The sequence below is a fragment of the Hetaerina americana genome, unplaced genomic scaffold, assembly GCF_022747635.1.
Source record: "Hetaerina americana unplaced genomic scaffold, ioHetAmer1.1.p SCAF_5, whole genome shotgun sequence".
NCBI classification, from domain to species: Eukaryota; Metazoa; Arthropoda; class Insecta; order Odonata; family Calopterygidae; genus Hetaerina; species Hetaerina americana.
In genome coordinates, this window is record NW_027287095.1 from 61,105,196 (window position 1) to 61,129,883 (window position 24,688).

Genomic DNA, 24,688 nt, shown 5'->3' on the forward strand with positions numbered 1-24,688 from the left:
TTACCTTTATTTTAATCAAAATAACTACGAATAATCAAAATTATCACCTAAACGAGCTCTAGAAAATATTTTTCAAATTTTGTAATGGTGGCCAACCACCCGCTCCATCCACCGGATTCAGGGTAAGTGCGGCAACAGCGTGCCCACGTATCGCTGTTGTTCTGTTTTTGCCAGACATTTCTGGTTTTGGTAGGTGTTAGTAGGCGTACTATTAGGGGGAAGGGTTAAGCTGTCGTCAAAACAGTAGAAATGACAGGCATATATGATCATATCAGGCAACTCTTCGATCAGAATCTTCATTCCAATGTTGTGTCTCTGGTAAGTAGAAATATATCATAATATAATAATATATTCAACTGATAGGACTCTTATAATATTTTCTCTTTCAGGCAAATTTTGCACTTTCAGCTAGTGACCACAATCCAGAAATGCTTTCGGCCACTAATAAACTAAAAACGTATGTCCATTATGCCGATTCTCTGTTCGCTCTTGGGCAAAACAGGAAAGCAGAAAGTACGTATCGTAAAGCGCTACTGTTTAAAAAAACTCTTATGAAGTGTAAAGGTGCCAAACCACAACAAGATAGTCAAAAGGAAACTATCTCTGATATAGGTAAGAGTCATCCATCACCCGTTAATACAATCGAATTGCCAGCAGCTACAGCAAACCCTGTCAAATTGTTACATTTTGGATGATATTCGGATTAACGCGTTAACCGGAAAATATTTAATTCTTTCTGAATTAAATTTTCTCAAAAATTGGTTGATGTGACTATCTTTGTTTCAGACATCAAATATCAGATTCATCTCTGTCTTTTAAACTTGAAATTGACTCACCAAGCAATAGGAGTATTGCAGACTATCCCTGGAAAACAGAGAACTGCAAAGATCAACATGGCCCTAGCAAAACTGTATCACCAAGGAGGTTTGGAAAGATCTGCTATCACAGCTTATAAAGAAGTCTTAAGGGTATGTTGTAATTTTATTTGTATTCTCATTTACTTAATTTCGTCTTTTGAATTCTCCTTAGGGTAACTCAAATGAATTATACATGGGAATTATGCAGGAATATTATTGGAGAATGATGCGGGCATGAAATACTCATTTACTAGGGAGCTGTTTTTGCTAAAATATTTTTTTCGAAGCTAGCTAGTTCAACTAAAAAATTTACATATTCCTAACCAAAATTATTTCATTTTTTCTGTTGGCATCAATTCAACCATTGGCTTGACGCTGTTCTTTTCTTTTAACCATATCAGCTAAACACGTCGTTTTTACCTTTATTCCCGTTCCTTCTATTATTTCTATTTTCTTCATGCATGCATATGATATTGTCCTACACCTTTATACGCCTAATATTTTCCAATGTATTACCGGGTGTGCATTACATACTGCAATGATGATGTCTGTAGCTTAGTGGTTATAGTGACCAGCTGTTAAACAGAAGGTCTTAGTTTGGTTCATGGTGACTTAAGACTTTCGCAGCTTCACTGAAGATGTTATTTTTTTGGTATTAGATATTCCCGCAAACCACTCTCGACTAAGGGAAAAATTGGCCTCTCACCCTATTGTTTAAATTTCATGAGTAATAGGACCAATAGTTAAGCTCTACCCTTACCTGGCTGACCAGTGTTCAAAGTTGAGCAGCATAGTTTTTTCTCATTTACTCATTGTGTTTTTTAATGGATGGGAAGCAAGTCACTATTTACCTAAGTGTCCAAGTAACTACTTGATTAAGTAGTTACTTGATTTACTAAGTGTCCAAGTAACTATTGATTACTTCCAGAGGAAGTCAATGAAATCAAATTTTGAAGGTAAATATCAATAGAAATTTGAGTTAGTTACAGTAAAAGGGTTGGCAGTTGTTTTTCCAATTACAGAGACCTCTGCCCAACATTATTTATCCCCAGTACGCTAGTCTTTCCTTGGGTTTTCTAGAATATGGTCTCATGAGCTGCAACTCAGCTACAGTGGAGCCTTATCATTATCAATACCATTATATCAGAATATTAATGTAATAGTGTTGATAACAGTGTCTGCCAAAATCTTGCTTTTCAATTATTGTGTGCAAAAGTATTGTCACCTGGCCAAATTTATTGGGAGTTGTGCCTAGTTTATAGACCACTAATAATTAGTGAAGGAAATGTTATTGCATAATGAAGAGCAGAGTAGCACGCCAGTATCCACACTGATGAAGTTGTTCATAAGTGGACCAAGAACTCTGATCTGATGAAGATTAATGGATAGTGCTCTGGCTGTTTAATTTCTTCTTGTTGGATGCATCAATATTTACATGATTGTTATGAAAAGACTTGGATATTATAAATTATATGCAAGTTGTTTGCTGAAAGTGCCAACCAACCAACACAAAGATCAAAGAATGTCGAGTGGACAAGCATATTTGGACTACTATCGACAGTCCTAACCTTGTTCCTGGCGACTATTTCCTCTTTTTATACTTGAAACAGTGGCTTGTTGGACAAAGGTTTGAAGAGATAAGGAACTTAAATCCACCATTGTAAACTGGTTTAATTCTCAGGTGACCAACTTCTGTGAATTATGAAACTGCTACAATTAAATAAGCTGGTGCAACGTTACAAAAAGTACTTAGAAGTGAATAGTGATTATTTAGAAAAGTGTGGTAGGTTTTTAGGAAACTAAAACCATACATAACAACTTTTTCCTACAAATATATTTTTTATGACCAAACAGTATTTACTTTTTGAACATGCCTCATAGTACAATCATGGAATTACAAACATGTAGAAAATGTTATCATAAACTTCAGCATAAAATTGATGTGTTAACATAAGTGTAGTGTACAGTCACACCCTCTAATAAACAAAAGTTTAATGACTCTCATTAGCCTCATTATCATATATAGCATCATTATCATATTTAGCATATCCATATTTTTTGAGACTGGTACACCATATCGAAAGGTTAGTGATTAAATTTCTAAGATACCACAAATTTTTGCTAAATTCTCAGGCTTAAATTCTTTTTAAATGCTCTTATCATTCATAATTCAATCAATACTTGTGTTCAACATTTTTTTTAGTTCTAAGCCATTATGTTGCAAAGTAATAATAACTAAAGCAGTTGACCTAGGATCTTGCACAAATTTGCAGATCAGATACAGTAGTGGTTATAATGCTTTGCCTCTTGTCCATCAAAATTGCTTAGAAAGCATGGAGTGATTGAAGGAATAGTGCAGTTTTGCCAACCACCGAAAACTGGCGATTTTGCTTTGTGCATTTAAATGAAATGCATGTCAAGAGTTGCACCCAAAAAATAATAAATTTTTATTGATGTACCTGGTCATCCACCTTATGTGAATTCTTGGCCAAAATCAAAACTTAACATGAGCAAACAAAATATAATTATCCAGCGCACAAATACCCAAGGCATTGTTTTCTAGCAATAAAGCAAAACCTCAAAAATATTGTTAGATAATCAATATGCTTTTCAACCGTGTCGACACAATCCATCCATGGAATTCTAGGTAAAAAAAGTTTTAGAATCAGTGGCTTTGGTAATGCAACTTTTAATTGATTGAAATGGGAATGGTAGGAGCACAATGTACAGATATACAGCTCTCATTCAAAACTTCCATACTTTTCACCTCTGTGCAATGTGTAAGTTCCTCCCCAGTAACAGCCCTTTCATTACTATAGGCATGTACTGATAGGATTAAAGCTTAGCTTACTCTTGCTTAATGACGATAGAGCATTATATATTTATCTTAAAGTCCTTGCTTGTTTCATGGTTCAACTTTTTATTTTATGCCTTTGTTCTAGCCTCTTTCACTGCAAGAGTATGGCCAATTATGTTTTAATCAATTACAGTCAGCAGTGTACCAGCTAGTTAAAATGTAGACAAAATTAAGAGAAAGCATTTGAAATTTTCTGGAAAGAAAATCTAGTTCATCTTGCATGTAATCCTTCTTCTGCTGTGTAATGATCATTTCTTTTTTTCTTACCCGTACCTTTTTTATATATTCACATTTGGTAATACTAGTGGTCAAAAGTATTTTCCAACTGGGGAACAAAGTCTTCATCCTATTTTATATGGATTTTAATAACAATACAATGCCAATCATTAGTAGATTCAGACTTGCCAGATTAGGTGATATGATGTTATGTGATGAAAAAGCGATGTTCTACACAAATTGCAATAGGTAACTCCATGACCATCTAATTAACTTTTAGGTGATTTAGAATCAGGAAACCAATAAAATATAATGGGTAGTAAAGGCTTGGTCGTAAGTGAGTGCATCTCTGCAGGATTAATCCCAGTTGTGTGTGGTGCATCAGACCAAATAGAAAAGGGAAAGAGAAAAATAATAAAAAGTCACCCACACCCTCCTACTCAAATTTGTGTGGCACAGTGGCATTGGGGTGTCACTGCCATAGAAGCTCCTCCTGGTAAACTCTGGATGTGTGTGTGATTGTGACTCATGAAGGGCACTGATTTCTACGAACTGGAGTTGGAGAATATGTGCAATAATTGTCTATGATTGTGTGTTCTACCGTAGTAATGTTATAATCTTATTTGAATGGAACTGGTTTTTGCTACTTAATGCATATTTATAATTTGAAAAAAACCAACCGATTACATGAAAGCATGCTAGTCACATTTTAAATATTGTTTTAGCTATCAGAAATATTGTAAATCCATTATTGACTATTTTGATATAATAGACACCATACACTTTTTTAGAAGTTAATTCTAGCATGCTTTATGGCTACATAATTTTTTACGAGTCCAATGAACATATGAGTCCAAATCTTACAAAATGGTCAACGCCATGAATTTGTCAAAATAATTCATTTGGTTCAGTTTGGTCGAATATCAATCAATAGATGAAAATTGAATGAAATTCTAAGTAGGATTTCCAGAATATTTGTTGAGTTGGTTTGGAAGGATACAGGTGTGTTTATGGGAATAATTTAAAATTTTTGTTAATTGCATGCTATCGTCAGACCAGAACTATTTATTCTTTGTTATCTCATCTGATGTAGGAATGTCCACTAGCCATGGAAGCAGTCGAGGGACTCCTCAGTCTTGGTGTCAAAGGTGCAGAAGTGGGCTCTTTTATGCTTGATGGAACGTCTACGTTACCCAACATGGATTGGTAAGCAAAGCACTTCTGAATATTCAACTTAAATAAGGATGGGGCAGTTTCCTGAGAAAGAAATAAGGCTGGCCATTAGTTATCGCTGTTTGCAGAAAACAGTGGTACAATCACAAGGGGATATTTATCTAAAATATTATGCTTCCTTAATCAATTTACTTTCTCTCTCTGAAAGGAGGGAACCAAAGCTGACACCCTGAAACTGCAACATTATTTGATACTCTCAATTATTTAAATAACATAATAATAATGAAATCCAAGCCTCTGGGCTTACTATAATGCAGAAAACATCCATTCATCAGAAAACCCCTCTTTCAGTTAAACACAGTTTCATATTCATAAGTTCGAGTTAAGTTTGATTTCATAGCCCCCAATCAAATTCATTGTGCTTGAACTCTTGCTGAATCCAAATCAAGGAAATGGCAGTTGTCATTCCATGTCCATTGATGTAAAAAACTATTATAACACCTATTACCTCAGTTCTAATGAAATTTGATGTACAGTAAACTTTCAAATACCCGTTTTGCAGATTATCTGTGCCGCTCTCTCCCAGTATCTCAACATTTAAACAAAATTACAATGGTATAGATGATTAAATACTTCGAAACTTTGATATACTTTAAAAAAAATACAAGTGTGACATACCTGGGCTTTCTTAATAGTTTTTGATTTTACAAAATCAAAATTTGCCAATAGTATTTGATGTTTTAATTCAAACAATTTTTTTGTTGTTTCCGACATAACTTGAAAAGAGGAAGTTATCTTGCCGCGCCCTTTATTTACTTGCATTGTAGGAGCATGAAATGAAATTATTGACTTTGTAATTCCACACACTTTATTTAAAAACATGACCCAGGTTTTGATGTTGAATGTTATCATCAGGTGGTCCTCATAGAAGCAAACTTGGTATATATACCTTCTGATCGGGGGAGAGGGGGTTGGTCAGAGAGGTCGGGTAAGGGAGTTTGGAGGGTTAAGAAGGTTAAAATGTAGCTGGGAGGAAAAGAGAATTACATCTTTTGTTGTCAATCATTGACTTGGAAGAGTGGTATGTCTAGGAGTGGGGAGTGAGAGGGATACATAATTAAACTTTATTAAACATTTTAGTACTATCCATACTTTCCCATTATCATTTCCCTCATATTGATTAGCCCTTAGGATTCCATGTACTCTTTTAATGCCAGCAAATACTGGGTGCGGCAACATAACTTCCTTTTTTCAATTGAATTTGCATAGGAAAAGGAAGTTACCTTGCTGAACACTGTAAATATGTAGTTTTACTATTAAATAAAAGTCATTAGCTATCTACCCTGCATTATTTTAATTAGTATCATATAAAGAATATGAATTTTTACCAGCATTCCTTTGTCAACATTCGTCCTTCTCCTTTCATAAGTTGAACTGATGTTGTATGATTGAGTAATAATGGAGAGAGCACAGGGTAATGAAACTACATTTTTTTTTTAATTTATACTTCAACTCTTAACTGGATGTTTCTCTTAAGAAAGATATTGTGCAGGCATGGAGATTTATGTCATATTTCATTAATGATGGAAATATGGAAGCTTAAATAAGCTTCTGTCTTATATTTTAAGTTTTTGGTTATGTTACCTTCTGATTACAGGTTAACAATGTGGGTAAGGGCTCGTGCTCACTTTTATGCTCGAGAGTACACCCAGGCAAGCTCTTTGTTGAGGCAATTAGATGACCGCTCAGCTCTAAGGGACAATCCTGTTCTCCTGGTGGCATTGGGAGAATGTCTTCATCATGCTGGGGATCACTCAGCTGCCCTTAGTGTACTTCTTAGGGTGAGCTATCATTTTCACGGCCCTGAACACTCAGCAATCTACCCCAGTGATTCTAAGCCTGAACAAACCACATTTTCCATCCATAATATAGTTTTACTAATTGCTTGCATTTTTGAAATTACTGCTTTACAAGGCCCGAATGAATTTCAGCTCATTTAGAGTGAAAGGTTTATGCAACATTTGACCATTGCTATGATAAAATGCATAAGGATATTTTTTTATATGTACACACAATGCTTATTAAGGAACAGATTATTGATGGAGATGTATCAGCTATATAGATTTTCAAGAAAAAATTGTTGATAGAATTTTCTCTTGATTGTTAAGAAAAAATCTCCCATATTTTTAAATTGGAAGATAACTTATTTTATTCCACAAAAATGAGTGGATTTATAACATCCAGCTTGAATAATTGAATTTTACTAATTTTCACTCCTCTGTGCTTTTTGGAGAACATGTGACACATTCCAAACTGTAGTTTGAATTGTTTGTAACTAAAAGACAAGAGTATATATAAATTGTAAACGTCTGTTTGTGTAAGTAGATGTTACATATTTTCTTGAAAAATGTATAAATTAAGAGATAGCTGCGGCAACTCTGAAATGCTAATTTAAGATTTTTCTGAATTTTTGTAATTCAAAAGTAATTTGGTGATCTAGAAGGCTGTGTCCATAGAATTTTATAGAAAACATCTGAATTTGTCTGTCGGGAGATTACAGTAGCAGTGTTGTTTATTTTTTTTAATGGAAGACAGTGAATTATGAGGGAAACAAAATTTGCTTTTTTCCACAGATTTATTTGTAATCCTCAGAATCCTGTTTTAACAGCAAACAGTGAAACTCCCTCTCTCCTATTGATTCCACCCTTTGCCTATTTCCCATCTAACCACCCTCGACCATCCACTCTCAGTATGTGTTGAACAACCCTTCCCTGGTAATGTCCTTCTTAGAATTACTTATACCTCATCCCTCAACCTGCCTCTATCCCGTCCATGTCCTCTTCCCACTTAACCCTTCTTCATTCTTCCCTCCTTCCTACCACCAGGATACCAGCTACCTGTCACTGTCCTCAAATAATGACCACAAATGCTTATCTTACCCTCCCTCTCTAAACCTCTAACATTTCTCTAGTTACTCTGTTTTCTTGGGTTTTCCATATTTCCCCTCTTTGTCCCCGCCTACATTACTCCCCACTCTTTTCTCCCCCACCCCCTACCTATGACAGGTACAAATATGATGTAACACGAGTTGAATCTTGTCTTGTACCTGAAGATGGTTCGATGAAGTGAAACACGCTATAATCTCTCTCAGTCTTTCTCATAATGAAGAACTTCCACTTCATCTTGCCTGAATCTGTTGAATATATTCGAAGAGAGAGAATGTCCAATAGCATCTTAATTTGTCTATACTTATATATGTATAAGGTTATAGCTTAAAATAGGTTATTCACCACCCAGTGCTGAAAATCAAAACTCAGAATTCATTTTGTATGGATTATTTACAAGCATTAAACTTGTCACATGACATCCCTTGTAGCATTGTCATTTAATACCAAAATCAGTGTAACAGTGGATTACCAGAACAAATTTTCGTTATAATTTTCTCTATGACTTTGATTTACTTTACAGGCAAATTCCCTGGAGCCTCACCTTCATCGAGGTCTAGACATACTTGCCGCATTGCTTGCAGGGGAGCGGAGGCTAAGGGAATTAGAGCGTTGCATTTCACCTCTTGTGGCCATTTCTGAATATGGCCCAGAAACATGGGTTGCCATGGGATATTATGCTCATGCAGTCAGAAAAAATGCCAAAGCCGTTTATTTTGCACATAAGGTAAAGTGCTCATTTAGATTCATCCTGGTAAGACCCAAAAGAAGTTCCTTGGCCGAGATCATGCTCTTACTCTTTCATTCCTTCCAGGCATGCTTAATCGACCCACGTAATGTTGAAGCATTGATCTTAAAAGGGTTGGTCCTACTTGAGATGAAAAAGTGGCAAGAAGCAGGGCTCCATTTTCGAGAGGCTATGCTGCTGGCTCCTCATCGGTATGAGCCACATTGTGGCCTTGCTGACTGCTACATTGCAATGCATCGAACACGAGAGGCACTGACAGTTGCATCCAGTGCATGCAAGCAGTTAGGGCAAACCCCGCGTGCGCTCACGGTAAGCTCCGTTAACAAATGCAATATATGCAGTCAGTGAATTTAGACTTGGTAATTCCACACAAATATTATTCCTTCACAACCTGGGTTTTAATGTAAAATGTCGTCATCAATTCAGTGTGAATGGATTTGACATGGTTCTGCTTGAAACAATAGACTTTGTATTTGATGATGTATATATTAATTTATCAGTCACCCTCTACAAATTGCACTTGTCTTATAAGTAGTCTTGAAGCATTGTAACCAAAATAAGCAGAGATATTTTAAGTAACAGTATTTTTGGCCTGATTGTTTTTTCTTTGGTTTATGATTAAGTGAAATCTTCCTCAAGGGTTTCACGAAAGAAATAATTTGTATCATTATGATACTTAATGGCCCAAGATATCTCTTAAACATGGTTATTTGACAGTTATAATTGTTAACCAATGAAGTTATTGGTAAAATGATTCCAAATAATAAATTAAAAATCTAGAATGTCTCTGGCTGACAGTATATGTGAAGATAAATGTTATTCCATTTCATTCTTTTGAATGTTAAGTTGCCAGCCAAAAAACAGAAGAACGTTGTTTCTTTTTATCTGAGTTCTTTGAATTTATCTGTTAAGTGTCCATTTGAGTTTGCATTCTCAAGAAGATAGTCTCATCTCTGCGTCATATTTTTTGTAAATTTGATATTTACATAAGAATATTGTTCTTTTTTGAATAGCTCTATGCCTCTGTGCTAATGAAAGATCCTGTTGGATCAGCTCGTGCCAAAGGACTTCTTGAGAAAGCACTGCAGCAAGATCGGACACATTTGCCTGCTGTTTATCTTCTTGCAGAAATTTATGAACAGGTAAGAAATTCCCATCCTAATGGTCTGGCACCTTGATGATGCAATAGAAGTGCTTGGATGATTCAAAGACTCCTATTGTTGAAAAAAATAGTCAGCACAGCACCTAGTGGGTAATAAGGCACTCCAATTGAAAGTTATAATTCCATGTCAAAAACAAAGTTGAAGAAGGAAACTGGGAAACATCTCAATTATTTTGGCTATTTCAGTGAAGTGGTTGTTGAAAAAAGTTTAATGAATTATGACAGCTATGAGATGCTGCCCCCTTGAATAAAAATAAAAGAAATCTTCCCCTGAGGTTAATTTTCATTAGATGGAAAGGGGATTTCTTGAGCAATAGTTATGGAGTAATTTCCAGTGGAGAATTGTGGGTTGGAAAGTCAGGGTTGGGTAGCCATGGAACTGAACAGGAAATTGGAGAGAAGAGTTGTGAATATAGAGCAGATGAGTATTGTAATTCTAAAGGTTTAGACATAAGCAGATCTTGCCAATCTATGGGTAATCCATGTGTACATGCCAACTAGTAATTACTGGGAATAATAAGCAGATATTGTGCATGATCAATTGGAACTTGGAATTCGGAGTGTTCCTGTAAGGAAACTCCTGACAGTGATTAAGGAATGAAATACAGTGGTAGGCAAAGGGAGAGATTGGAGAGGTAGCAGAGCATGCATTAAAAATAAAAATGGCCCTGGGGAGAAAGCAGTTAAATTTTGCTAGAAAAAGATACTAACAAAAAAGATATTAAATAACTACTAGTATGTGAATCAAGTACCATTTCAAGCATTCACGAGTATGGAAAATGCAGGTATAAACATTAAGGTACCAGTAAGGTTACATTGAGTTAAATGTGGAATATGATCAGTACCATCAATTTACACAGTCCTCTGATGGCAGTTGTAAGGTTTTGCTATAATTTAGTAGCTATGAAATACAACTGAATTTAATATAACTGGAAAATAGTATCCTGATGTGTTAATACACTTCATATACCTCCTTGTGGTAGAGTTGAGGTAATGTTGTGTTGGTTATCAAGGTTGTACTTTTAGAAGAGTTCCTAACTTGTTCAAAATGGTGAAAACAGGTCTGGAATATTATTAGACTTTGGTTTGAATTCTGGCATGCAGACAAAAATGTGTCTGAACTGGACAGGAGTGCATTGCAACCATTACGAGGGAATTCTGCCAAGGCTGGATACCTTATGTACACTAAATACCAGTTCTTAGAAAAGTAAAGTAGCCTTGAATGACAAAAGTCATCATGGGTGATGTAGGTTGTCTTTAAGATATATTGATATATTATTAACATATATATCTTTTATGACCTCTCGCAGGGAGGTCATAAAAGGGGTGTATATAGCTGCTTGTATTACTAGATGGAGATAAGTAAATGTAAGAGCAAGACTCAGTTAAATTACAGATGAAAAGGGTGGTTAGGGCTACTTAACTCTGAAAAAGTTACATTAGAAATTACTGTTAACAATATTATCTTATATTTATATTATATATATATATACATACAAAAAATATATGTATATATTTGTATAGAAATGTATATATTGTATATATATATAGTTTTGTATACATACACACACACATACATTTATACATATATATATATATATATATATATATATATATATATATATATATATATATATATATATATATATATATATATATATATATATATATGTATATATACATATATATATATATTATATTTTATTATTATATTATATATATATGTATGTGTGTGTGTACATATATATATAGTATATATGTGTATATATATATATGTATATATATATACTATATATATATATGTATATATATATATATATATATATATATATACTATATATATATATATATATATATATATATATATACTATATATATACTATATATATATATACTATATATATATATATATATATATATATATATATATATATATATATATATATATATATATATATATACTATATATATACGAGGGTCATCCGGAAAGTAGTACCCGTTCGTGCCGCATGAAGTGCTGACGACGCGAGTAGCCGCTGGACGAGGTCAGATAGCTTCAGTGGCTTGTCTGCCTTCTCTGAGCCAAGTTGCGTGACGCTAGCATTGCCTGTGTTGTTTCTGTGATTGTTTACAATGTTTAAAAAAATTGAGAACGCCGCCAGTTGTGAAGTGAGGGCAGTGATTAAATTCCTCAATGCAAGAAACGTTCGCCCATGTGATATTCATCGCCAATTAAAGGAGGTGTATGGAGACAATGTAATGGACGAGTCGTCTGTTCGGCGGTGGTGTCGCAACTTCAACATGGGGAGGGGGAACACACACGACGATGAGCGTTCGGAGAGACCGTCTGTCATTACAGACCAACTGGTGAGCTCAGTTGACGAATTCGTGAGGAACGATCGGCGCGTCACAATTGATGACATCTGTGAGCATTTTCCCAATGTTTCTCGAACAATTGTTCATGAAATTGTTAAACACCATCTGCATTATGCAAAAATTTGTGCAAGATGGGTCCCTCGCGTATCTCAATGAGCTGGCGGCGAAGGACTATGCAGCAGGAATACAGAAACTTGTCACACGTTATGACAAATGCCTTAATTTGCTTGGAGATTATGTTGAGAAGTAGTTTAAAGTATCCTCTTTCAAATAAAATTTTTTATGTTTGTTAATATTTACTTTTGTCTCGTTATTTCACGAACGGGTACTACTTTCCGGATGACCCTCGTATATATAAAAGATAATATTGTTAACAGTAATTTCTAATGTAACTTTTTCAGAGTTAAGTAGCCCTAACCACCCTTTTCATCTGTAATTTAACTGAGTCTTGCTCTTACATTTTCTTATCTCCATCTAGTAATACAACCAGCTATATACACCCCTTTTATGACCTCCCTGCGAGAGCAGGATTGTAAAGCAGAAGTGTTACGACAAGCTCATATAAGCAGAATGGAAATATGTGCACCCATCCATAAAATTCTTTCACAGTTAGAGATAAGCTCTGAATTAGTGCATATGAGATTACAAATGAGTGATGAGTCATGCTATATGGCTTAATTATGTATAGCACCCTAGTCTCTGAGTACAATGAGTGGGTCAATTCTCATAATGTTTTGCAAATTGCCAAATTTCATAGTATTACTTGAAGTTATGCATCCTATACATTGGATGTGGATTACCATTAAACATGAGGTTGTTCAAAAAGTATTTTCCCAAGAATATTTTTGATAGGCACCCTTCCCAGACTCCTTGCTGACTTGGTTGCTGACAATGAGTGAAGTATTTGGCCATTTTAATTAGAATTTAGCATTTTCTAAAGAGTAGTGTTCATATCTTATGCAGCAAGTGTCCTTCATAATATGTATTGTGTTTGTAGGAAATGTTGCTGGAGAACGCTGTTGCATTACTTAAGGAGCAGGTGGATATACAGCCAACATGCAAGCTGCATCAAATGCTTGGGGACCTTTATTCAAGAATGCACGATGCAGATAAAGCTCTGGATCACTACAACATGTCATTGAGGTAAACAAATTCATTAGGAAATAATTAGTGGTATTTATTTTCATTTTGGCTGCATTATTTCAGTGTTTAAAATGGGAGGATAGTTTGAAAGCTTCTTGGACTCAGCACCAGATGTCAGTGCTAGAGCAATTAGTTTTCCGTCAGTGCTCTGGGAAGAGATCTGTGGTGCGGATGCATGTCTGTTGTTGTTCCTGTGTAGTGATTCGTGAAGATGGAAAACATTGAGATTCGAGCAGCTATTAAATACTTTCTAAAGAAAGGTATGACAGCTTAGGAAATTCATGCCAATTTTCAGAACACTCTAGGGGAATCTGCTCCTTCATCTCCAACTGTTGCCAAGTGGGCAAGCATTTAAGTTTAGGTGGAATAGCTGAGATGATGATCTGCGTAGTGGTCAGCCAAAATGTGCCATTAGCCTAGAAATTATTACATAAGTGCATAAAATGATCATGGAGGATCCTTGACTGAAGGTGCGAGAAATCGCTGAAGCTCTAAGGGATGTCATCTGAACGGGAATATTACAATTTAACTGTGGAATTGGATATGAGAAAATTATCTGGTAGATGGGTGACTCTTGACCCACGTTCTTAAATGCACCAGAATGGAAATTTCCAAGCGAGGACCCCTTTTAAGGGGAACCAACAAAATTTTCTGCGGTGGTTTGTGATCACAGGTTAAACTTGGGTCCATTGCTATACCCCGGGGGCAAAATAGCAGTCAAAGGAGTGGAAACCATTTTTTTAGAAAACTTGAAAAGTCTGCACCTTTTGCAGCATGCACCTATTGCTCTCATGAAGGTGTTACATGCTGCACAAAAAGAAATGTGGAGTCACTAAATACTCGGCTGATAGCAAAGCTCAAATGTTTCCTTTGAATCATCATACCACGTGGCATTTCAATCACTCTAATTGTTAAATAATTTGGTTATACACAGATATACATCATTTTCCGAACTTTAAGAAAAAAATCTTTTCAGCCTCAAGTCATCAACCCTTATTTAAATACTATTATTGTATATGATGCTTTAAACTAGTGGTTCATCACTAAATCATTGTGGTGATTCCATATCTTAGGTATTAAAATAAAGTAAGATTGCAGTGCTTGTAGGCAGGCAAAATGCATGTAGGGGATATAGTTTTTCATGTAAAATTGTAATATGAGGCATATTTCATGAGGCCCTCTTATTTGCAAAGTGCATTTGGGCTGAGAGTGCTAATATTATGACTGGTGAAGTATGCTGTTGTTACTTCCATGAAATACTTATCATCATATGTTTCTTCTAGTTCTTGGCTGTCCATTCTAGTTTCCATATGTCTATGCATATGCTATGTATGCTATCTACCTCCTACAGCTTTCCCTCATTCACGTTGCTTCCCCCTTTAAATGAATCCATAGTAATAAAGCCTTATCTTACATCGGTCCTCATAATTGAGGTAGTTTTGGTGGATAAGAGCGGTTTTATTGATCCTATCTCATATGCTGGTGACCAACATGCAAGGAAGGAAGTGTTTCTTCTGAGGGAAAATTAATCTCAAGTGCACTACACAGATTTCATTATCTAACCGGCTTTTTTTCAGTCTTGATGATATCAATTCCTCAGTTATGTTGGTTGTAGTTTAGACCTTTTTGAAGCATTTTTGGACCTCACTTTCAGATGAAAATTTTAAATTAGCAACAGATATTGTTTTTTCTAATTATGGACATCTGGACAGTACTTGATGAATATATCAGCCTTAGTATGTACATATTAAATTTGTTTATTGATTTCTACTAGCAATTTGTAAAAACACTAATTTCTTTGTAGCTTATTATAATGTAGTGTATGGTCTTTATCAGTAGTCATGAAATGTCATATTTCTAAATTTTTTGTCTTTCTTTCTTTCATTGGTGGGACATTTTTCTTGTATCATATGTTTTATGTTAATACCACAATTCAAAAAAGGTCACTTGGTATTTTATGTCCAGTTCAGGGCATAATCACAGTGAGGCAAGGTGGTCGTTTGGGCAATTGCATCTGGGAGTATGCATCCACTGTTGCAATTGGACATGTTCTCAATCTTTCTCCGTACATGCCACGTGCCAACCTGAAGTGCCTAGAGGGAGTATTCAAAAATCTTAGCATACCAGCATATGAGGACACCATTCTTTCAGATCATTGTCGACTGTTGCATGGGGGAATCCTCTCACATTGCAAGACCCCGAGGGTGGAACTCAATGCTCAATATGTCTCTCCATGGGATTATCTCTGTAACACTCTCAAGAAAGGTAAAGCTCTCAATGTCAAAACTTCACGATACCCCACATCATTGCTGAAGAAAATGTATGATGATGGCCAGTTGAGTGATGTTCTGATCCTCCCAAAGTGGATAGCACACACTGAGGGTATCGTCAAAGTAGGCGTGGAAAAATTCCGACAGCTCTTTCACTTTCACAGTGACGTGCTGGATCTAGTCAAGGAAACTATCACCGGAGTGCTAAAAGCCATTGAGGTAAAAGGTGAAGTGTCACTGGTTGGTGTTCATGTGAGGCAAACAGATTACAAAGCATACCTGGTGAACCAATTTGGGAAAAGTATCGTGGGTGCGAATCCTGATTACTACAAGCGGGCCATGGAGAAAATGCGTGCACTCAGGTCTGGCACAACTGTGGTATTTCTGATTGTTAGTGATGATCGGCAATGGTGCCTGAGGAAATTGGTGAATGAAACCAATGGAGTGTTCTGGGGAGGAATGGAAGGAAGTCCTTATCACTCTGGGAAGAAGAAACTGAACTCCATCAGTGGAAGATCCCATGACTTGGCTCTGTTGGCATCACTAAATGACAGTATCATCAGTTATGGAACTTATGGTGTGACGGGTGCTCTACTAGCTGGGGGGCATACTATAGCTTTCAATCTCCAAACAAGTGTGAGTGACGTGGTCCCAACAAGTGTCTCTTTAGCTAACTTCTTGGTGAACTGGGAATTGATGACTTAAATTGTGTTTCTTTGTTTATTATTGTCTCCAATTATATTTCAACAATTTTTAAATGCACTTTGATTGTGTATTATGGCTATAATAAAATTGTTTTACCACAATTTTTTAAATGTATTTCAAAGAGTTTCTATAAAGCAGATCTACACATTGGTGCCAGTTGAAGTCTGAATCCTTTACCAAATTTTTGTTGTCATAATACCACTGACATTTGGTAAAGGTGTATATGTTGTTTTATTTAAAACTGGTGTGTGTGATATAATAAAATACTGTTTCCTATATGATAGCTAAAACTAATTATCTAATTTCCATCAGTATAAATTTTCATTTTCTTTCATTTTCATTATCATTCTTTCTTTTTTGTTTTCATCATGTCTGTCAAGAATATTGAAGAGCTGCATGACATGTATGAATTCCTTCACACAATTCTTCATGCGTCACAATGGAACTTACAAAGTTTTTATGGTTCACAATTCATCATAAAGTTTCATAAAGTTGAGGCCAGTGCCGTAGAATTTGAAATGTTTTTCAGTTTTGGTAATGGTATTACTCAAGTTTTGTGGTTTTAATGATCATTAGAAATTTATCTGTGATTTCCAGCTGTAGGTATGCTTGATTAGTTGGTGTATGAATCAGTTTTTAAACATGTTTCTTTTGGAGGCATAGAGTTTCAGAGGAAACACTGGTTCAAAGCATTGAGTAAGAATAAGTTAATTCTTATTCTTACTCTGAGGTTAAAACATAGTCACTTGCATAGTGCACAAATCAAAGACCTTGAAAATTTAAAAGAATACATTTGGCATGTTAAGAATATCTGAATTAAAAATATAATAGAAACATATAATAAAAATGTCAGTCAGTTAAATGAAAATGTGGCTGTAAAGACTTCAGGTTGCCACTTTCATGCCTTTAGTGAATGAAGCTGGAATCATTTAATGATTCAAAGGCAAATTTAATGCACAAGACAAGTGAGACACTAAGAAAAGCTAATTAATTCTTTTCCTTTTGCAAACATTTGTAATTTCTTCAATATTTGTCACTAGTTGAGGTAGCATGGTAGTCCAGTGAGCAGTGTTCGGTAGATTACCAAAAGGTAATATCTCTGACCTGATCCTTGGCTTCTCACAGGCCAAGTGATTTCTCACAAATCACATCTTCCTGGGAAGATGCAGGTGTCATAGAGGAAGGATTGACCCAATTTCTTCCCTGATGTATAAATGCTGCACTTTAAGGAAATTATACCAGATGATCTATTCCTTCATCTATCAAACCAGCCTTTGGGTTGATTATTGTATTGAATTTTGTTTTTCTTGGGACTTGGTGGATCCTAGTAATCAAAATTTAAATGCAATGAATTGTTTCAGGTGTAACTTAGTGAAATTATTCTATAGTGAATAATGTCAACATAAAACTTTGTAAATCAGGCCCGGTAGGAGGACGAATGATGCTGCATGGCAGTGAAACATGGGTTGAATTAAAGTTTATTTTTCATGTGGATTTACAAAGTTTTATTTTGACATTATTCAAAATTTAGAAGCTTCTGTTCAATCTCATGATCACTGTACTTGGAACTCTCCTGAGGCATGTTTCAGGTTTGAACATTTGTTTTTGCAGTGGTACTTTTAGCCTAAGGAAACTTTTGAATTCCATTGCTTGCAAAGTATTGTGGCTATGTATTCCTTCCCTGTTGCACCAGTCCACAATTTTGCTGTTGAAGACTGCCACTTAGAAGTTCACAGCAATGTTTTTGGGCTGTATTGGTGTGGTTTACTGAGGAGGAATTCTTTTATTGACAGTCACAAGATATTCCTCAGCTGATATTCTCCAAATCCTAGAAATTTCTTGGGTCATCTACCTACATTTCAATGTTCAGATTTCCTGTTATCTAGGGTTATCTTGATCCAAACATTTGATCATTAATTGCACCAGGACTGTAATGGATATAGTACAGTAATCGATGCATCACAAAATGTGCATTATCAAAAATTTGGTAATTTTTCATCAATTTGGATGCCCTAGAAATGCAAATATTTGTATCAGTAATGTAATATTCCTCCTGCATTGATAAAAATATATCCACACTCCTGAAGGAGCGAGTTGTATGATTTCGAATCATTTATTATGAATAACAATGATTTTTTGGTGTGATAAAAACTTGGCAATGGAATTGACCTGAGAGTATTGGTTTCTCCTTCCAGTCTTGATCCAAACAATCGACGGGCCCTTGATGGAATGCAACGCCTGGATGTGGCTGGCAGCGGCACTGCTGGCACATCCGGTGCACCTCCATCTTCTTCAAAGCTTGATTCTTCCTCTTCGTACTATATGTCTGCCGTTGGGAGCACAGTGGGAGGTGCCGGGGGCAGGGGTGGAGGGAGGAATGGTGGTGGATCTGGGGGAGGAGGGGTGGGCAGTGGCAATGTTGGTGGGAGCACTGGGCGAGGGGTGGGGGAGCCCATGGAGGAAGAGGGAGGGGGTGGGGAGAGGCCCCCTGCATACGTGGGTGGGGGTGGGAGTGGAGGGGGTGGGGGAAGGGGTGAGGAGGAGGAAGATGAGGAGGAAGAGGAAGAAGAGGAGGAAATACCCGACTCGGAGGTGAGTGCTTGCCACAACCTCCAATCAGTGTATTGTTTGTTGATTTTTGTGGTCATTCTTGGGTGAAGCATACCATTGATGAAAGCTGTTTGCTCGATTTTGAGATAGCTGGATGGGTATTTTGAGTGCTGCATTGTTCTAAATATAAGGTTCGCTGATCGCTTATATGACAGCCCATGGTTTTCCTAGTTATTACTCTCCAATGCATGTGTAAGTTTTCAGCCATGTAGATCAGTGTTACCAAAATAGTTCAGAAATGCATGTTAAATTACACATCTGTTACACTGTACATGTCTCAAATTTTATAACCTCCAAAATGTATGATGTATGTTAATTTGATGGAAATTAATATTGAATTTGCATGAAAACTTTGTGTGAAATATCCAATATATTAGCAGGAGACAAATAAAAGCAAAGAGAACCTACAGAAAAGGAAAATGCAGTTTAGGAATTCAGCATCATTCACCAAATTTTCTGTCTGTCAATCTTTGCATCAATTGTTGGAGGTCAGCCTGGTTGTTAATTTATGGCATTCATTCATGATATCTGTTAATACCAGAATACTCCAACTAATAATCACGCTTATGATCCTGTTTTCTGAAAAAATTGTACTATGAAATATCTTTGGATATTCGTTCACTCTAATATTTAGTGATGGAGGTGATAAATATTCTGGTTAGAAGGAAACCTGGCACTGATTAGTGGAGGCTTAATAAAAGAGCATGAATGGATATAGTAAAAAATAAAGAAGAATACAGAAAAGGATGGTGAAGGCAATGCAGTGGGAGTGACAATAAGATGGGTTGGGCACACATATATACACAGTATGGATATGAGGAATGGACCTGTCCCTCCTGATTTTCTTCTTCATATCATCTTTTTGACAGAATATATTCCCATGTGCCTCTCTCTTCTACTTCCAAATTGGTCATCCGACAATACTCATACCTTGCCCTCATTTCTCCAGAAGAGGATATATAAGTATGCATGTCAGAATTTTAGATGATTAACATATGAAACTGATTATTTGGTAGCATCTACCCTTTAAAGCACTGCTTTATTGAGTGTGGGGACTATGACAGATTTGTGTAATATTCAGGTATTTTTCCAGTCTTTGCAGACAATCCTGTGATTAATAAAGAGAAATATCATGCTGTGTATGCATTGTCATCATACATAAAGTGTTGTTGCTATCATAATCCCGAAGCTTTCTCAAACATTCTCCAGATTTTATTCTGCCAAGTGTTAATCACATGATAATGAATTACACTTTGCATTTCAATTCATTTTTTTTAAATGTTGAGCAGTGTGATGTCTTTTGGTGTATGCTTGTTTTCACAACTTAAGTTATTTCACTGGGGTGTCTGTAAGAAGAACCCATGAAAGGTAATGGTGTCTATTTGTCTACTCGGTGCTGATAAATTTTTCACTATTTGGTAATAAGTAAGATATACTTCATGTGAAGTGGTTCATGGGTTTAATAAAACTGGAAAAATTTGCAATCATTCTTGATTGAAAGGTATTCAGCATTAGGTAACCCTAGAAATGCTTGCACTACAATTTTCATTGTCATTTCTTTTTTATTTTTCCTTTCTCAGGCAGAGGCTGACGACAGTGAAACAGAGGCTGTATGGTCAGATATTGACTTAGGATTGAATAGCAGCTAATAAATATTATGTTGTTGAAGTGAAGAGAGACTTTCTGAGTGAGATATGGGTGGATGTGTGGGATGTTTTATTTATCATGTTTAAATGGTTATGAAATCTGCACTTTGGATCATTTTTCTTTTTTTCTGAAATTTGCCTATTCAATATTTTGTCAATTTTTGAAGCAAATAACCTACTTGTAAAATACAGTATTTTATATTTGATTGTTATTGGTTTTTGTATGGATGAGATATAAATTGTGGTAAATACCACACCAACCGTGTTGACAATTTCACAAATCAATTCAACCCAATAATTTTGTTATGCTGAACCTTATTTATTTTTTGCAAGACTCAACTATTGTATTCATACCTTGCCTAAAAAGGATCAGTTTTACTTTTATATTAAAAGAAATAGAATATAAAATTATTTTTATATAATTTGAGTTGTTTTCATTAATAGTTTTTAGATATAAAATTTTTCATGCTAATAATGATAAGCTTTGGTCATTTTTTCCTTAATTGTTCCATATACTTTTGATTGTGCAAATTTCCTTATTTGAGTTTCGTATGCACTGGGTCTTTCTCATTGATATTATTTTTACTTCTCCTAATCTGTCTGTATCCTATCAATTATCAGTTATTTTTATTTATAGGTGATGCTAACAGTATATCCACAAGTATATAACATACTTTTAGATTACTTAAAAAGTTGATGTTTGGTAATTGGTAAATTTTGTCAAGTTTTTAAAATTTGAATCAATACTAAAACTCCTTTTCATTTGGCAAGAAACCAGAATTACCATAAAATATATTGGATATGTAATGGAGGAATCCCGTATCAAACTTGAAAAATAAGGTGTATCCAGCCGGGGCAAAAGAATGACTAGATTATCTTCAGCTCACGAAGGCTACAATAGATGACAGTATAGGTTAATGAAAATAGCTGTAACTATACTCATAGATATGCTTCCTTATCAGAGTGAAAAAGAGCCATCAACAGGGTTTTTGTGCAGTTTTATAGAAAAGGGTGAAACCAGAAATTTTTGTAAGAAGTGCTCATGGAACATAAACCAGAAGCTTCATGAGGTTAATTATCAGTGGAGAAAATCCCCAAGTAAATACCTAAGCGGCAAAAACACGTCGATTTTTTTCTACAGAATGATAAGAGATCAAATGGATTGATGTAGTAATTAATGAAGTTCTCTGATGCCGAAGAAGAAAAGGATCCAAGGAATTCATCAATTGAGCAGCATGGAAAGCAAAGATTTCTGAAACAGATGTCAAAAGAAAAGTCGAGATAGAGTGGAGCACTGCAAAGTTAAGCTCACTTACTTGAATGGAAAACCCCCTTCTAAAACTTGAATTGTGAAGAATAGGGCTAAGAAAAGCCAAAAATATCAGTACAATAACATTTGAAAATAGCTTGAATTTTCAACTTTTTAAAATCTTAAGAAATTGAATTTTTGATCTCAAGTAAAAATCTAATTTTTCAGAGAATTATCATTATGAATGAGCTTTCAAATCATTTTTTCCCTTCATCCTGGGCCAATATGTGGGTTAAGAAAAATTCCATTGAAGTGGAGAATCATGTTTTGAAAATGGCCATACTCAATTTCTGGTTGTGAGAAGACCAGCTAGTATTAAAAATAATATAAGAGATTGAGTCAATATTGGTAAAAATTGACGTGAAATGATTCACCATTAAATCCTTATCTTTGGTGGAATGGTACCTTACAATTTTTCCTAAATAAACAAAGTAGATAAATTGATATAATTGTAGGTGCTGAGGATTGTGAAAAAACTAAAATAATGCAACCCAATCTTAAGCATTCAAATATTTATGATAGCCCTTTCATTTAATGTTTCTTGCTAGAAATATTGTTGAAGATTTAGGCTGTTTCATTAAGTGTTGAAATTCTGACATTAATATTAAAAAGTTTCACTCTACTCCTCAAAATACAGGTACATATGTATGTATATGTATATACATATATGTGTATATATATAGTATATATATATGTATATACATATATGTGTATATATATATATACACACACACACACACACACACACACGAGGGTCATCCGGAAAGTAGTACCCGTTCGTGCCGCATGAAGTGCTGACGACGCGAGTAGCCGCTGGACGAGGTCAGATAGCTTCAGTGGCTTGTCTGCCTTCTCTGAGCCAAGTTGCGTGACGCTAGCATTGCCTGTGTTGTTTTTGTGATTGTTTACAATGTTTAAAAAAATTGAGAACGCCGCCAGTTGCGAAGTGAGGGCAGTGATTAAATTCCTCAATGCAAGAAACGTTCGCCCATGTGATATTCATCGCCAATTAAAGGAGGTGTATGGAGACAATGTAATGGACGAGTCGTCTGTTCGGCGGTGGTGTCGCAACTTCAACATGGGGAGGGGGAACACACACGACGATGAGCGTTCGGGGAGACCGTCTGTCATTACAGACCAACAGGTGAGCTCAGTTGACGAATTCGTGAGGAACGATCGGCGCGTCACAATTGATGACATCTGTGAGCATTTTCCCAATGTTTCTCGAACAATTGTTCATGAAATTGTTAAACACCATCTGCATTATGCAAAAATTTGTGCAAGATGGGTCCCTCGCGTATCTCAATGAGCTGGCGGCGAAGGACTATGCAGCAGGATTACAGAAACTTGTCACACGTTATGACAAATGCCTTAATTTGCTTGGAGATTATGTTGAGAAGTAGTTTAAAGTATCCTCTTTCAAATAAAATTTTTTATGTTTGTTAATATTTACTTTTGTGTCTTTATTTCACGAACGGGTACTACTTTCCGGATGACCCTCGTATGTATATACATATATGTGTATATATATATATATATATATATGTGTGTGTGTGTGTGTGGAGTTAGTGGATTAGGATCTCAAATACTGCCCTTTTACCAAGATGATAAGTTAACAATAGGAATGGTGAATGTGATTATGTTAAATGAAAGAGGAAGTATATAACATGGAAATAATGTACAGAGAGCTAAATAATAAACAGTTAAACTAATAGGACCAAGTAAATATAACTGGTGGAACAGTAAGTGTAAGTACATTGAGAAATTTCAAAGGCTACAAAGTAGAAGTGCCTTATTACAAAATAAGAGAACTTTCAGGATGTGTTCTTCACACTTTCAGGATGTAGCAAGGGAATATACATGGACAGTAAGAGATAATGCACTGAAGGTATGAATGGAGCCAGAAGAAATTCAAGGAAAGTGGAAAAAACAAATAGAAGAGCTGTAAAATAAACATTGGGCATTTATATTAGAAATGGAAGGGAAAATTGATATAGATGAGGATGGCTTGGGCCCAGGAATACTAAACAGAAACTTAGAAATAGTACTCAGGGAAATTAGCATGAACAAGTACAGAAATATTCCAACAGGTAGGAAAGTGGTCATGGAAATGTGAAAGGAAGAAATTATTTGAAATTTTACACAGTATTTGTGTGGAACAATTTGGCCAAAAGATTTCATTTGATTAATATTGATCCCATTTTGAAAAAGACGCCAGTGGCTGTAAGGGCTATAAGTTTAGTTTTTCTTGAATATTCCACTGATATGAAATATATGGGAGTGCCCAGAAGTACCTGGCTTGACCTAGAGATGGGCGCTAGTTTGAAAAATATCACACTATTAGAAAGTACGCAAACTATAACGCTCATGTTTCAAGTTTGAAGACGCTATATTGTTAAGCGTTCAGCAGCCATCAATAGTGAACGTTTCCAGTGAATTCGTGAAAATGGAGAAAATTGGTAATCGTTATGTGATACAATACCTCAATAATACAAAGGCCACAGCCCAACCAATATAAAAGCTGAACTGGATTCTACTCTTGAGTGAGTCTGCTCCCTCATTTACAACCGTAAAATATTGGGTAGCAGAGTTTAAACGAGGCCATACGGGCTGTCAAGATGAGCATCGCATTGGTCAACCAAATGAGGTGATGACTCCAGAAACGGTGAAA

The 24,688-nt window shown here is 35.6% G+C and overlaps 2 protein-coding genes across 2 annotated transcripts; both read left to right on the forward strand.

Annotated features, from left to right (window-relative positions):
* Positions 1–203: 203 nt before the first annotated feature.
* APC7 (anaphase-promoting complex subunit 7) lies at positions 204–18,858 on the forward strand (the record flags this gene model as incomplete). The annotated part of the gene is made up of 10 exons (XM_071592506.1): positions 204–318; positions 390–612; positions 787–968; positions 5,024–5,136; positions 6,761–6,944; positions 8,572–8,775; positions 8,863–9,105; positions 9,810–9,938; positions 13,332–13,477; positions 18,648–18,858. Coding segments are annotated over exons 1-10 (1,704 nt in total), but the record flags the coding sequence as incomplete, so codon positions are not given.
* On the forward strand, positions 15,388–16,452 carry LOC139693475 (galactoside 2-alpha-L-fucosyltransferase Sec1-like). The gene has a single exon (XM_071591651.1). The coding sequence runs from the start codon at positions 15,388–15,390 to the stop codon at positions 16,450–16,452; it is 1,065 nt and encodes a 354-aa protein (XP_071447752.1).
* Positions 18,859–24,688: the final 5,830 nt, after the last annotated feature.